The sequence below is a fragment of the Sebastes fasciatus genome, chromosome 19, assembly GCF_043250625.1.
Source record: "Sebastes fasciatus isolate fSebFas1 chromosome 19, fSebFas1.pri, whole genome shotgun sequence".
In the NCBI taxonomy this organism is placed as follows: domain Eukaryota; kingdom Metazoa; phylum Chordata; class Actinopteri; order Perciformes; family Sebastidae; genus Sebastes; species Sebastes fasciatus.
This window is the reverse complement of record NC_133813.1, coordinates 20157808-20172715: the sequence shown is the minus strand read 5'-3', so window position 1 is coordinate 20172715 and position 14908 is coordinate 20157808. Positions and strand designations below refer to the sequence as shown.

Here is a 14908-nt window from a genome sequence, read left to right as displayed (position 1 = left end):
AGACGCTGGATATGAGACCAGTGTCTGGAGAATTTAAGATGACCCACCAGTCAGAGTCACTACTGGTTGTAACACTATAATCTCCACATGAAGAATATAACTGTCCCTCACTCAAAACCCTAAATTCCAACATGATTCCCTAATGTCTGAGTGATTGTGTGTGTGTGTGTGTGTGTGTGTGTGTGTGTGTGTGTGTGTGTCTCTTTACGATGCCTGGCACAACAACAACAGATTTCTGTTGGTCTCACTGTTTCCATAACCACAGTCAGTCAGTGACAGAATAAAACAAATAATAAAGTAATAATAAAGTAACGCCAAATATGAATGGAAAATATTTTAACAAGGAGAAAAGGAGGACAGATGGAGGGCAGACGACTCGGAGAGAAGAAAGGAAAACCTTCAAATGAACTCTAACGTGTATTCATTTCTTTGCGGTCTCATATTCCACTGATATTCAGTGATGGTCTCGTGAGCTTTTTGTTATAAAATGCAAACAAAACTTTTAAAAAATTGCATTTGACAAACTTGACAGAGTAACAGACTTCAAGAAAACAGGGCAGAAAATAAAAGGGCACGGACCCAGAGGAACAAAGTAAGGCGGTGTGAAGATGGGAATGTGAAAATAGGGTATAGGTGTAAGTCATAAAGTTTTAACAGGAAGTGAAAGCTGTCTCTTAGCTCGGTTGCGGAGCCCAGCAGAGCAACAACTCATGTCCGGGTGTGTGCACACGAGTAAACGAGCAAAGGACTTCCCTGACCCTCAAAGATCACCGAGGGTGTGTTACTTCCTACCCCAGTGCGGCTCTGAGGAGTGATCAAAGCCACGAGAACACACACATGCACTTACCTCTCTAACCTCTTAACCCCTCTGTGTTAAGCAGCAGCCGACAATAAGGACACAATCTTTAAAGGTTTTATTTGGACTCTGAAGAGACCTGCTGGACTGACATGTGACATGTTTGATCCTCTAGCTAGGTCTTTATGTTATGTTTGAAAGTGTTTCTTTTTTGTACATATCTTATCTCTGTTTTCTATTAGTGTACTATGTGTTAGAAACAAGGTTATACTAGTTCAGTTTTTATTTCATTTTAGTTCAGTTTTAGTTAGTTTTCAAAGTGTGTTTGCTAGTTTTAGTTTAGTTTACATTTTTCAGAAAGGTTTATTTTTTTGTTTTTAAATATCTATTTTACAGAAGTTTTAGTTGGAGCCAGCTATAATGTCTCAGAAGTACATATACATACAAAATACTTGGTTGGAGAACTGTGTAGGACTGGTCATGATGTTTAATGATTAATCTTTGTGCTACCTTAGTGTCCAATGTGAATCAATTGCGGCCTAGCGCCGTCACTTAGAGGTCAAGTGTGTTCAGTTTCTTTGGTTCAATGTCACAAGAGTTGACGCAAATTCATGCCGTCTCCTTTTTTCAGTCGTAATATATTATAGCTAAAAACTAAAACTGAAATGAATTTACATTCATTTTATTAGTTTTTAACCAGGAAATATAGTTTAGTTTTTCTTAAAGGATATAGTCTTTATTTAGCTTCATTTTACTAACATTATTTTTTACTGCTTATTTTTGTTTTACTTTCAGTTTTAGTTACTATAATAAACCTGGTTAGAATTCAATGGTGTTTTGTTACCATATTTGTTCTGCACGTTACATGTGCTGTTTTTAAGACATTTTCTCACTCTGGTGGACGATAAAGTTACATTCTCATCTATTACATCCATCTTACTGAATTTAATACTCAAGTGTCTGAGGAAAATTATGCTCTAATGTGTTATTAATCTAAATTTACTTTTGTTAAAGTTTGAAATTAATAAATAGTCCAAATGTATCTAAAGTCCAGCCCATATATCCAGAAACATAAAAGGTACAATTGATAACTTTGGACAGCCTGATGGAGACACCAGTGTCAAACTCAGCCATTTATCTGTTTTTTCCACATTAACTGGCAACATGATCCCTGATGACCCAGAGATACCACGTGATACGAACGTCGTTATTCTATTGGCTCAAAAGTCTTGTTAGAAGTTGGAACCGAACATCAGATATCGTCTAGAGATATAAACAAAACAATCATTTTGGACCCTCAAAATGTTTTTTAAATGATTAATTCACAGTCATGTGTTTTTTGAGGAACAGCCATACTTTTATTCATCACCTTTCTAAAAGCTCTATGGATGTATTATTTTTATTAATTGTTCGTCTACATGAAAATGTTATCAATATAACCTGTAAAATGGTCATATTGAAATTAATCCAGATGAATACATACATTTAAGCAAGCACAAGAAAAGTAATTCCAAGTGCTGATGTATTAATAAATATTATTGCATTCATTGCTATAAAGACTAATGTGAGTCCATCCTGCTATAAATTGCAGATCATATTGTTTGGCCCTACTTTGTGCTGTTGCCTAGCAGTGGTGAAACGTGTTTGTAAAAGACACACTGAACACAACCAACCTGAGATGGCGTTGGTGACAGACATTAGTGGAGAGTGCAGAGCAGGAGTGACTCCCCACACGGTGTGGTATCCCACAATGCCAGCCAGACCGAAGGTGGTGACGATCTGAGTGAAGGCGGCGTTGGGAGCTGCCAGACCCAGACCCAGCAGGGTAGCAGCGCCTGGTTAAAGAAATAAAAAAAGAGGAGAGTTAATGTAAAAACTAGAGAGCTTGAACAGCATATCTGGGGGGAGATTTTGTTTAAATAATCTGAAAATTATTGAGATAATTAACATTTAGTGTACAGTATATTTAGAACCAGTCATCCCAGTACAGTGGTCCCCAACCTTGTTAGCTTATGACCTCATAAAACAAAGGTAACTTCCACTTCAATAAACCAAACTTTATTTATATAGCACCTTTCGAATAAATCAAATGCACTTCAACATGATTAACAAGCAATTAACAAAACTTAGGATGCTAAAAGCAGTAAAATGTCAAAATAAAATAATTCATAATGATCAACAGTTAAAGTAGTACAATGTTGATAGAACAAAATAGAGTAAAATAGATATATAAATTATAATAGAATAAGTATAAATAATAACACCACAAAAATTAGAAGACAAAGAAGACAGAAAACTATCCAATAGTTCACAAAAAAAGCCAAAATTAGAAAGTCATATTAAAAAAAAAAAACATAACTTTGTGTAGCAGAACTATGTTTTTTCTGTTTCCTATCCTGTTATCATATTTCTACCCCTCTGGTCTAACAGCAGTTTAATTTGTATAAATGAGCTTTGGATTTAGTATGTTTCCCCAACAATAAGCACATTTTCTGTGGTAGGCACTTGACCACCCATGATGTCCTTATTTCCTGTTACTACAACAGACTAGTATAATTGTCAGACAGCCTGGTTGACTGGTGGCATGTAACAAACTGGCTGCTGTAGCTAAAGAGGTTATCCATGTCCATTGCAGTCAATCTAAAATGATTAAAATGACCACATTACATGCCACACTAATAAGCAAGTAACCAGCGTGAAACAAGTTCTCAGGAGCATCCAACACCAGCAGCTGTGTGTTGGTGTTAAGTAGGAAACTACTGGAGCACCTAAACAATGTGTGAACCACATTAACAGCATGTGGCACACTTACACAGAGCGCTGTGTGGCACCATGGGAACCACTCGCAACAGCACTACTTCAAACACACACGCACACAGCGTGACACTAGTTTTTACAATGCACACTTCCTGACACTAACAGGGTGTCTGTGTGTGTGTCACTTCTCGCCTCCTGTGCACATTCCAGCAGTGACCTAGAAAGCTGATTATTAACCTATGCTTCACCTTCAACCTCCCTCAAGACCCAATGTGGACAATTAAGAATAAACCTTGTAAATGAGCAAAGTGCTCAGATATGGCATCTTCCTGATTTCTCTACTTAAAGCTGAAGTAGGCGAGATTGGAGCAAATATTATTAAAAAAGGTTATTTTTATAAAACGGTCGCTATATCCTGACAGTAGTGCATGAGACAGGTAATCTGAAAAAAATTGCTCCTAATGGCATCTGCAAGATGAGTTAAGAAAACAACCAGTCTGCCATCCAGTTGCCGTCTGAGAGCCACAAGTCAATCACTCGCAAACTCCGATCAAACGGTCAAACTAGGCAGCGCTGATCGAATATGAATCAATATTCTGTTACTGTAATGCCTATTTCTCGCCTCAAATGTTTTCAAAAACATCTCGTAGTGTACCGTTTAGCTGTAAAATTAGAAAGTTTGTGACCCGGCAGTCATGTTGAGATCTGTCGAGGAAATACCAAGCACCACCCACCAGCTGGAGCACAGCCAATAGGAACGCTCAATAGGAACATAGATTTTTTTAAAGTCTGAACAGAGCCATGATGAGGTGCAGAAGTCTAGTTTTCTCTCAACATGCTGAAAGGTCATTATGGAATTTTTGCCCAATGATTTCAAAAAATGTCTGCCTACTGCAGGTTTAACCAGAAAATCTTAACCTAATGGCACATTCAACTAACCTCCAGTGTACGCGCCAGCAGTAGTGAGTGTAGCGCTGAAGGGGGAGACTTGTGCAGCCTTCTCTTTCGCAAGTTCCTGGACGGACTTGGGTTTAATAGGAGCTGCGACGGGCACATTGTTAGGCTGGGGAGCTGGGAACAGGTTCCTTCCATCCTGGAGGTGACAAGAGTTTAGACAGAGAATGAGGACGATGTGAAAGGGAGAAACAGGCGAAAAAAAAGAACAAACAGAAAGTTCAATCAATCTTTCCTAACCACCATATTAATGGCTCGGCTTGTAGTTATCTACACGTTATTCCCTGATCTCATCACCTGGTGGTGTACAATGTCCTCTGTTGCATTCGTAAATCTGTGAAACATTAGACTACGCTGTCAAGATCAAAGAAAGCAAACTAATGATCAGTAAGCACGGTAAGTAATATCTGCATTTCAGCATCATTTATAAGATGCGTGACCATTATTGCGATCAGATATGGGTAAAATTACTATCGAAAATCTATTTGTTTAAATGAACACAGCCTGAGTTAGACTGATTACAGCAAATATAATCTCAATGATATAACAATGATCTATGATTAAAATGATGTGGGTCCACCTTACTGAAAAAAACATGGATATTGAAGAAAGGCCTTTATAGTACTAAAAAAATACAATATGGTATTCTTTTTATATATTAACATAAAAACAAACATTTTGATAAGGATCTCTTAAATTTGCAGAACGGTGACCGATGAGGACATTTTATAGTTGAAAGATGAACTTGTGCAACACTGTTTCTAAATTACCACAAAAAGAAAGGTGGGGGAGCCTTTCAATGTAGAAAAGTAAAGAAATTGAATCTGCTCAATATGTTTTCAAATGCAGGTACCTAAAGGAACAGTGTGTAACATCTGGCGGCATCTAGTGGTGAGGTTGCAACCAAATTAAACTTCTCCCGTGTGCCAAGTGCGTAGGAGAACTACGGTTGCTGTGAAAAACGCGAAAACGCGAATGGCCCTATCTAGAGCCATCTAGAGCGGCTCCGTGAAGAGGACCCGCTCCCCATGTAGATATAAACGGCTCATTCTAAGGTAACGAAAACAGGATTTGTATTTTCAGGTAATTATACATTAAAGAAAGCTCACTTGTTCATATTATATTCCATTTCTTCCAATAGATCCCCCTAAATGTTACACACTGATCCTTTAAAAGGCACAAAGAACCCCAAGGGAATGGAATAGCAGCTGGATTGCAACATGTTTTAAGCTTGCTGTGCTTCCTCAGGCCCTCTTCTTAATTATCGGCTGACATATACACCGATATCAGTATATGTGTGATAACCCAATAATATCGGCAGCTCAGTATTTTTTCAGGATCTTATTAAAATTTTAATTATCTTAAATCTGAGCATTTAAGGCTGTGATATTAGAACAGTATGAGCAGACCTTCATATAGAGCGGTATATAACAAATAAAAGCTTCAGATGATTATTTGGTGACATAGACAGTAAGCTTTTTGGCATTTTTGTTTCTGGGTAACATGACACACAGTTGGATGAACTTACAATTAAATTTAAAAAAGCTTTATCAAAAGTGATCATAAAATTATGCAAATGTTATTAGTCATTTACTACTAAATTTAATCTGTTACAATATAGGAACATTTGAGTACAATTATCTGAAAAAGATCAAGAACCTATTTCTACTCGACTAAATATTTGCACCAATAAACTAAAGTAAGGAGTGAGTGAGAAGCACAATGACATTTTATGTTGGAGGTATCTTTGCTATGTCTTCTTTATTCTGTGTGCATGTGGTTGTATCTTTATGATCATCATTATGTTAATGCCATTTTTTTCACTGTTAATAATCAAACATGGATAATAAGGTTTTATGTTTATTGAGGGGACATCACTCTACTGGCAACTGTAAAGATCCTCTAAATAGAAAGTGTAAGAAAAAAAGATTGTTTGTTCTTAGGGTGACATCTAGTGGCACAGAAAGGGACCCGCAGGGCATTTGGAATGATTTTCAATATGACTGCATGGATCCTTAGTTTTTATCTGTGCATTAGACGTCATACCTGCATGACAACGGATCCCCTGACGACGTGATCCATGGTCCCGTAGTCGAACACTTCCTTGACATCGAGGAAAAAGTTCTCCGTGCCGGGACTGACGGCCCGCATCAACTTAGTGATGTTGTTGGAGTACAGAGTGCTGGACTGTGTTGGCAAACGGCTGGGCAGGTCTGTGAAGCCGATATGGGTCACTCCCTAAAAAGAAAAAAAAAAAAACTTAAAAGACAAACGACATAAACCAAAAAACCTTTATCTTTTTGGTATGGGTGCGAGTATGTGCGCTGACCTTGTGTACCGACAGCTCTCCGGGTACTGTGGTCTCAATGTTTCCTCCGGCCTCGGCGGCCAAGTCCACCACCACTGACCCATCTTTCATGCTCTCTACCATTGCTTTGGTGATCAGGATGGGTGAACGCTTACCTACAATGTTACAATGGAAAAACAGACATCAAGGCATTATACATACTTTCCCAAGAAGTGAAACTTATTCGCTACAGCTACTGTGAATGCATGGCCATACAATGTACAAATACGAAATGGAACAAATGTAAAATATGTTCTGGTAAAGTTATTTTTAATGTTCAATATTTCATGACTGGTCCTTTTTTATTTCTAAATTCTCCAACTACCTGCCCAAAATTATACATGTCTCACATTCTGTGATATTCCATGATCTTTCGTTTGTTGTTGTTTGGTTCAGTATTTATGCTGTGCTCTGTGCATACCTGGGATAAGAGCAGTGGTGATGACAATGTCCACCTCCAGACACTGCTTGGCAAACAGCTTCATCTCTGCCTCGATGAACTCCTTCGACATTGTCTTGGCGTAGCCTCCCTGACCCTCTCCTGACTCCTTGAAGTCCACCTCCAGCGGCTCTGCGCCCAGAGATTTAAACTGCTCCAAAGCTGCAGCTCTGGAAGAGGGACGAGAGGTGATTTGTTAGTCAGGCAGAAGGAAAATCTCTCTGTTGGACTGGTAATGCAGGAGTAACATTGTTTGTCCTTAAAGCTGCACACAGACATACACAGACCTCGGTTGCTCATGGCATGATTGAAAAATGTATCTAATGCAATCAAATTGTGTGTAAATTATGCAATATTGTTGTCACTCATTGTCCCAAAACACTTTTTCATGATTGTCTTGATCTGTTTCTACAAAGGCTTTTAATCGGACGGTTTGCTATGGTTACATGCACATGTACAGCACATCAGATGCTGCCATTGCAGTTGTCAATCCGATCCAATTTAACAAATCTGATCATATTAGCAGGCGAACAAGACAATCATTTCATCTAATTCTGCTCAAATAAAAATTTTAAAAGCCAGCATTCATTTCATTTGCAGGTCAGACACACAGTATAATATCAAAAACAAACCTGGTGTCAAATCCTCTGACGATGGCTCCCATGGACCTGGCAGAACCAGCTGCTGCCAATCCAGCCACACCACCTCCAATGATCAGAACCTATTCACATACATGAAATAGTTTGGGATTTAGCATGTTAAAACTGGCATAGACACTTCCACACTTCCGATACTACTTCTATTCGACACAAACACACACTCGTACTACACACCTTTGCAGGTGGCACTTTTCCAGCTGCTGTGATTTGTCCAGTGAAAAAGCGACCAAAGTTGTTAGCTGCCAGCACCACTGCCTTGTACCTGAAATCACGGAGAGGAAAATAACAGGAAATGATAGAGAGAGTGAAACATCAAGCAACATGAATGTAAGTATGAACTGCACCTGTTTAAACATGTCCAATTAAGACATTAGACAATATTCAAACAGACATATTTGTTCATATTTAACACGTGAAAGTGCAGAATCTCTCTTAGATGGACAGTAAAACACAGTAAACAAGACCTCCCTTGAAGGCACCGTGTACATACCCTGCGATGTTTGCCATGGAGCTCAGTGCATCGTAACCCTGGGCGATGGTGACTCGGGGCACCTGGTCCATAGCCAGAACGGTGGCCTTCTTCTGGGACAGCATGTCCATCAGCTCAGGGTTTTGAGCCGGGTAGATGAAGCTGAATAATGTGGCCGCATCCTTCATCATCTCCACCTCATGGACACCCAATTCAGGGTTGAAAATGGGAGCACGAACCTGGAAGCAGAGATGTTGGTTGATAAAGATCAGGACAGGGGCAAAGTGAGAGGGAAAGCTAAATGTTGCACTAAAAGCTGTACGCAAAAAGGTAGAATGTTATATTAAATATCCCCAACCTTAGGGAGGGAGTTTGAGAAGCAGAGAGTGTGAAAGGACGTCCTATTTATATTTTATAAAAAGACAGATTATGCATGAATCTATCTGCAATACATCCACTAACCCTAATCTTATTTACCTCCTCATCCCTCTTATTACCCCTCTAACTCCCACTTAAATCCTACCTTAACCAGGACATCAGATGCCAAGACATCTTTAATGTCTTTGATCGTTGCTCCAGCCTGGGTGTAGTGTTCATCAGCGAACTTGGAAGGCTCTCCGGCTCCGGACTCCACCACGACATTGAAGCCTTGCTTAATGAGCGCCTGGACACCAGCGGGGGAGAGCGCCACACGGCGTTCATTCAGGAAGATTTCTTTGGGTACACCGACTGTGAGCTGTTTGTACGCGATACCTGCAGAGGCAAAGAGAAACAATAAAAGATGAAGAATGTGGCATAAGTGTTACAGCTGTTAATACACATTATACTTTACAGTTATTTTGCTGATTTAGTGGATCATTTTAACTATGGCAGCTTTTCGCTTTCACAAGTCGGAGCTCATGATTTAAGTAATAGGGGATTATTTGAGAAAATGTTTTATTATAAACATCACAACAGCACAGAGGAAAATACTTTCAGGCAGAAACCTCTGCAGCTTCAAGGAGAGTCTCCTCAGGAAACGGCCAGGAGAACTGTGTTTACCGTAAATACTGTACTGTATGTGGAATGGCCTTCGTAGGCAGACATACAAGGTCAGTGTCCAGCAACAACAGTAAGAGTCTACAGCCTTGTTAGTGGCTCTTTGATGCTGTACTTTGCATGCCAACACAAAAAACATTTGCTATTTAGCACTAAACACAAAAGCTGAGCTGAATGTCTTTAGTTTTGCAGGTATTTGGTCATAAACCAAAGTGAAATTTAACCAAAAATGATAGATGTCTCTAGCAAACATTGTGCTCATTCATGAAGTAGATAATGTGAATATACATCACTGGATACTTGAAAACTTTGACTTGCATTTGGCACAAGAGGAAAGGTCAGGAGACTACCAAATTGAATAGGATTTATCCTCTGGAGTCCGTGGATGTCTGTACAAAATTTGATGGCAATCCATCCTATACTTCAATCAAGATATTACATTTTTGACCAAATGTTTAACTGAACAACTGACTGCTATTGCTATCTCTAGAGCTCCACAGCCAGCTTGTCTTTTATTTAAAGTCAGATAATAATAACTTTGGATAGTTAGATACAAACACAATGTTGTTTGCAATATACAAGTAGAAAGCTTTCATTTGTTGTTTAAGATTTTTGCTAGGGGAAGCTTATAATGAGAATGAGATTGGTAAAGGGAAGAAAAAAATATAAAAACAGAGTCAAGTGAGATACAATGACTATGACAGACACTGAACTATTATTAATTTCAGCCAGTTCATTCTGTCTTTTTTAGTACTCTTATTCAGGTCTAGTGTCAAAGGGACAGGCAGGTCACATGTTGTGTCGGCTCCTATGGAAAATTCCACTGCAGCTCTTTCCCTCAGTTTCCTCGTCTATAGATAAACACATGAGCCTCTGACCGGCTGCCTTTCCTCTCACCCTGCTGTGGTGACCCGTCCTCTAACAACTTTTGTTTTACGAAAAGCTCCACAGCACAAGACAGCCAAACAAATGGTTGCCAGCCATTTGATTATTACATTTCTATAAACCGAGAGTCACCCCATGCCACTGTATGTGCCGTGTGTCCCATTTGTTTCTGCCAACAACTTTAGCACTCAGGCAGCAATCAGCTGAAGTGGTTAGAGTCAGAGAGCAGGGTAGTCCATCGTATATTACAAAAATGCAGTTAAGATGAAGTTCAATTTGAGTAGAAACCAGCTGATACACCCAACGACCACCACCATAACCCTAAAAATACAGAAAATGCAGCAGCGAACTAGCATTATCTTGTGTTTAGACTCTACATGTGTACTTTATAAGAGCTGTTGAGAACCTCACAGTAGAGATAATAACACAATAATCTAGATTAAATAAAGCGTGCACAACTACAAGGATAAACATGCACTTGCACGTGGGCAGCACGCTACACACCGGTTTCACACTAACAAGAAGACTGCTAGCTAGCAAGCCATCATGGATATAAACGATGCAGGATTTTGTAAATATTTGATAAGGAAGGAAGTGCATTCAGCACTTTTATTAAGTGCTGAATGCACTTAATAAAAGTGCACCCCTCATTCATTTCGATGAGGTGTACAAATGATTGTCACCATGCACGCCACCACCAATGCACTGGTGGTGCCCTGTTTTTGGTTCGGACGCCCGGTAAGGGTGCGTGGAAACAGACAACTCGACGTACAGTTGGTAGCATCTGCTAACCAAGAAGCACAATTACTGTATGTCACAACTAGTCCCACAAACAAACATCTCTAGAGAATGTCAGTAACTGTTCATACAGGACAGTGTCATTTTGACCACATCATACTGTAGCTCACAAACCCAGCCTCACATCAACACACTGCTTCAGTCTATACTGTATGTCTATAGGCTCCCTAGAGGTCAGAGCATACGCACATCTATATGAAATGTGTGTGGTGTACGAGCCTGTCAGCTGATACTTGTGTGTCCAGAATAGACGCTGCCAGCTGTTACTGGCGCTGCCTGAACTGCAGGAATGTCGGCATGAACCATGTCACAAGCAACTTCTAAACACGTCACCCACCTACATATATAGAGAGACAACCGGCACAATCGTGAACCCAGCACACACAGGCATGAAGCACCTGCAACCAGCTTGTACTGGCTTTCACAGCACACACAGACAGGCACCTTCTGCCAGACAGACAGGCACCTTCTGCCAGGTTACTGGGTACAGAGTGAGGGCATGGAAAATGTCCTAATGTCCTAATGTCCTAAATGTGACCTTGGGATGAAAGCAAATGCAGGTAGCAATACTAACCCCTAGATTAGAGTTGTATGAGGTTAAAGGATGTGCTCTGTTGGGTTTTATTTATCTCTATTTTACCTAAACAGAAGATTACCTTCTTCATAACGATTAAGAATTAGAATAAGCATGCAATAAAGGAATGAATGGGTTGTGCTCTACTCGACAGCATATTTAAATCACAATGACCGATTTGTTTCACCAGTTGCCAAGGCCAACGAAGGACAACGGTATGAATAGCGTCGGTGTTTATGTAAGGAGTATGTTGCCACCTGCCATGTTGCACCTGATACACGAGATACATGAGAATGCACACGGAAGCTACAGGTGGCTTTGCTTTTATGTTGCTATCAGTAGTAAAACGTGCATCTATAAACCTTATCAGCTAGGTTACAAGTGATTTCAATTTAGAGTCCAACAGGAGGAAAATCTGCCTGCTGGCCATGAATTAAACCATTCCTTTATGATCTCATTTACTTTTAGATAAATACAGACAATCAGCCAAGAAGACAACTACTGCATTTGCCACATAAGTATTCAATTTATAGCTCTATTTCTGTATAGAAACAGTTACATCTAGGTTAGAAATGCCAACAGTAACATGCTGATATAGACAGAACTGGGTCATCTTGGCCACTTCATATTTGACAACATCCAAGAGTCTCGGGTGTGTGAATATTTTCAGTCACTTCCAACATGTTGTTCTCAGTTAGCAGTAAATCTACTGGCTATGATCTGAGGCTGGTGGGACATCATGCACCTATATAAAAAAGGACCTATATCATGGGAAATGTAGTTATGTAAATACTCACACAACTTTGTACTTGAGCATTTTTTGTCACAGTGTAGTTTACAAGATCATGTGTGGTGATCCTTCATTACTACTTCTATTCAAACCTCAAGGTCACACTTCATTGCAACAACATTGTGTTGCTTTCTACTGAAAGCTTGATCCTTTCAATCAGAAAATCTCAGTTGTGTGTATAGTCTTGTCTTACCTGGACTGGCACATCGTCCCAGAGCTTGATGGGTCCTGAAAAAGCGAAGGCATGAGGATTTGATACCACCGCCGCTCTGCAGCTTCACACAGGAAACACCGCTGAACACAGGGGCCGAGCAGCTGGCCGCCACAACACGCAGGAGGCTCGCCATGGTGCATACACACACACACCCGACACACACACCAGGAGGAGCTCAACAGGACAGACAGCACCCCTCCTGGGAAAGAGACAGGTGAGAGATAAGGGCACCAGCAGAAAGAGAGGGGAGGGGGGTTATGGGTAAAGAAGAAAAACAGAAGGATGAAAGTGTGTGAAAGAGAAAGGGAACATTTAAGTTAGTGTCAATATATCTCCATCGTTATCAGCTTTCAATTCAATTGCACATACTCTCACAGTTGAAAAAGTATGCACTCTAAGTTGTGCCCACAAGTTCCACAGAAACATGTCCTACTCTTTTCCCTTGTAGATCAAACACATGACCTATGTTTATGCAACAGGTCACACACTTTCCTACATGCATTTGCACCCAAATCCAACACATATTCTGGCTGTTGGAGCCACATTATGAATCGGTCCAAGTTAATTTGTGCATTTTGTCCCATTTTCAAGGATAAAAATATTGTAATTTACACATCTGGACATTAACAGACACTTCTTTAATTTGCAGCCTACTGAATGACTGAGGAAATAAACAGCATGAGGGAGAGTATGTTTACTTTAAAGGGAGATAATGGAACTGGGATAGCTTGGCTGGTGTAGTAGGGTTTAAACTAGAATTGACTGGTAATACATTTCACAGATTGCAGAGAGAGTAAAGAGACCATTTCAGTTAAAAGGTCAAAACACATATTGATTTGAGGGGGAGACACATATTACAACTGAAACAATACACACCACGACTCATTAATGCTGAAACTAGAGCTGAAATGATGAGTCAATTAATTGAAAATGTAGCATAATAATAATTGATAATCAATTAATCATTTATCAAGAAAAAATACCCGTCAGCTGCCGGCTCCAGCATCTCCATTGTAAATTGAATATCTTTAGGTTTTGGACTGTTAGAAACTTGACAATTTTTCACTCTTTTCTGACATTTTAAACTAATACTAAAAATAATTATCAAGGTATTTCCCACCATGCAAATCAGCAGAGTCAGAATAAAATCTTAGGGTCATTGTAGACACTATGTGAATCAAATATGCCACTAATGGAGCCTTTGTGGCAGAACTGACCTACTTGGTAGACTTTAATGTAGTAGAGTCAAAGGATCAATATATAACTACATCTAATCAATGTTGTACAATCAAAGTGCAAAGCATACACATATCGAAGTATACTGTAAGTATTTTGAAAGTTTTAAAGGTCCCATATCATGTTCATTTTTAGGTTCATATTTGTATTTTGCGTTTCTACTAGAACATGTTTACATGCTGTAATGTTTAAAAAAAAAACTTTATTTTCCTCATACTGTCAGCCTGAATATGCCTGTATTTACCCTCTGTCTGAAACGCTCCGTTTTAGTGCATTTCGACAGAATTGCAACAGCTTGGGACCATGTGTACGTCCTGTCAGCTGATGACATTCACATACACTGCAACCAGGAATAAACTGGGACACATTTAGAATGTTTATGTTTAAAACTGCATAAAGGGTCTAAATATATATATATGTATATTCTCGACATCACGAATGGACAGAAATCCTGACAGCTTGTTTCAAATGCAGTTTCTGAATACGGGCTGTGTGTATTTCCCTGTGGGTTGAGTGCTTCGATACTTTCACAGTATTTATATAGGACTTAAGCCTGCTTTATAATTAAAAAAACATGAAAATCTCCTTTTTATAATATGTCCCCCTCCTGCAGCTGTCAGCCTCCACAACCAGCACTGCTCCCAGTAGACCACTTACACACCAGACCACTTACACACCAAACAAACTGACAATAACCTGATATTGGACTTTTATTCATTCATTCTCACTGTGCAATATCATTTTCCACTTGTGCAATTTTGTTAATAGTCTGTTTATTGTCAATACTGTATATACTGCTCCTATTTTATACTTCCTTCTATTTAAATGGTTCATATTTTGTTACTTTGTTCGGCTCTTTTTTTACTGTGTTAGCTGATGGATTTTGTTTTTTGCACTATCCCCTTTGCTGCTGTACACTGCAAATTTCCCCACTGCAGGGCTAATAAAGGAA

General features: G+C 39.4%; 1 protein-coding gene across 2 annotated transcripts in view; it reads right to left on the bottom strand.

The window, feature by feature from the left end:
• The window catches only part of nnt (nicotinamide nucleotide transhydrogenase), a 78179-nt gene that overhangs the window by 62276 nt on the left and 995 nt on the right, over positions 1 to 14908 (bottom strand). For both annotated transcript variants that reach the window (XM_074617133.1, XM_074617132.1), the window contains exons 2-11: positions 12700 to 12919; positions 8945 to 9174; positions 8443 to 8660; positions 8127 to 8214; positions 7926 to 8014; positions 7276 to 7463; positions 6837 to 6970; positions 6554 to 6745; positions 4493 to 4646; positions 2470 to 2631 (exon numbers count right to left, since the gene is read on the bottom strand). In XM_074617133.1, the coding sequence (XP_074473234.1) occupies positions 2470 to 2631; positions 4493 to 4646; positions 6554 to 6745; positions 6837 to 6970; positions 7276 to 7463; positions 7926 to 8014; positions 8127 to 8214; positions 8443 to 8660; positions 8945 to 9174; positions 12700 to 12853 (1609 nt within the window). In that variant the 5' untranslated portion in view covers positions 12854 to 12919. The remainder of the gene's footprint in view (positions 1 to 2469; positions 2632 to 4492; positions 4647 to 6553; positions 6746 to 6836; positions 6971 to 7275; positions 7464 to 7925; positions 8015 to 8126; positions 8215 to 8442; positions 8661 to 8944; positions 9175 to 12699; positions 12920 to 14908) is intronic.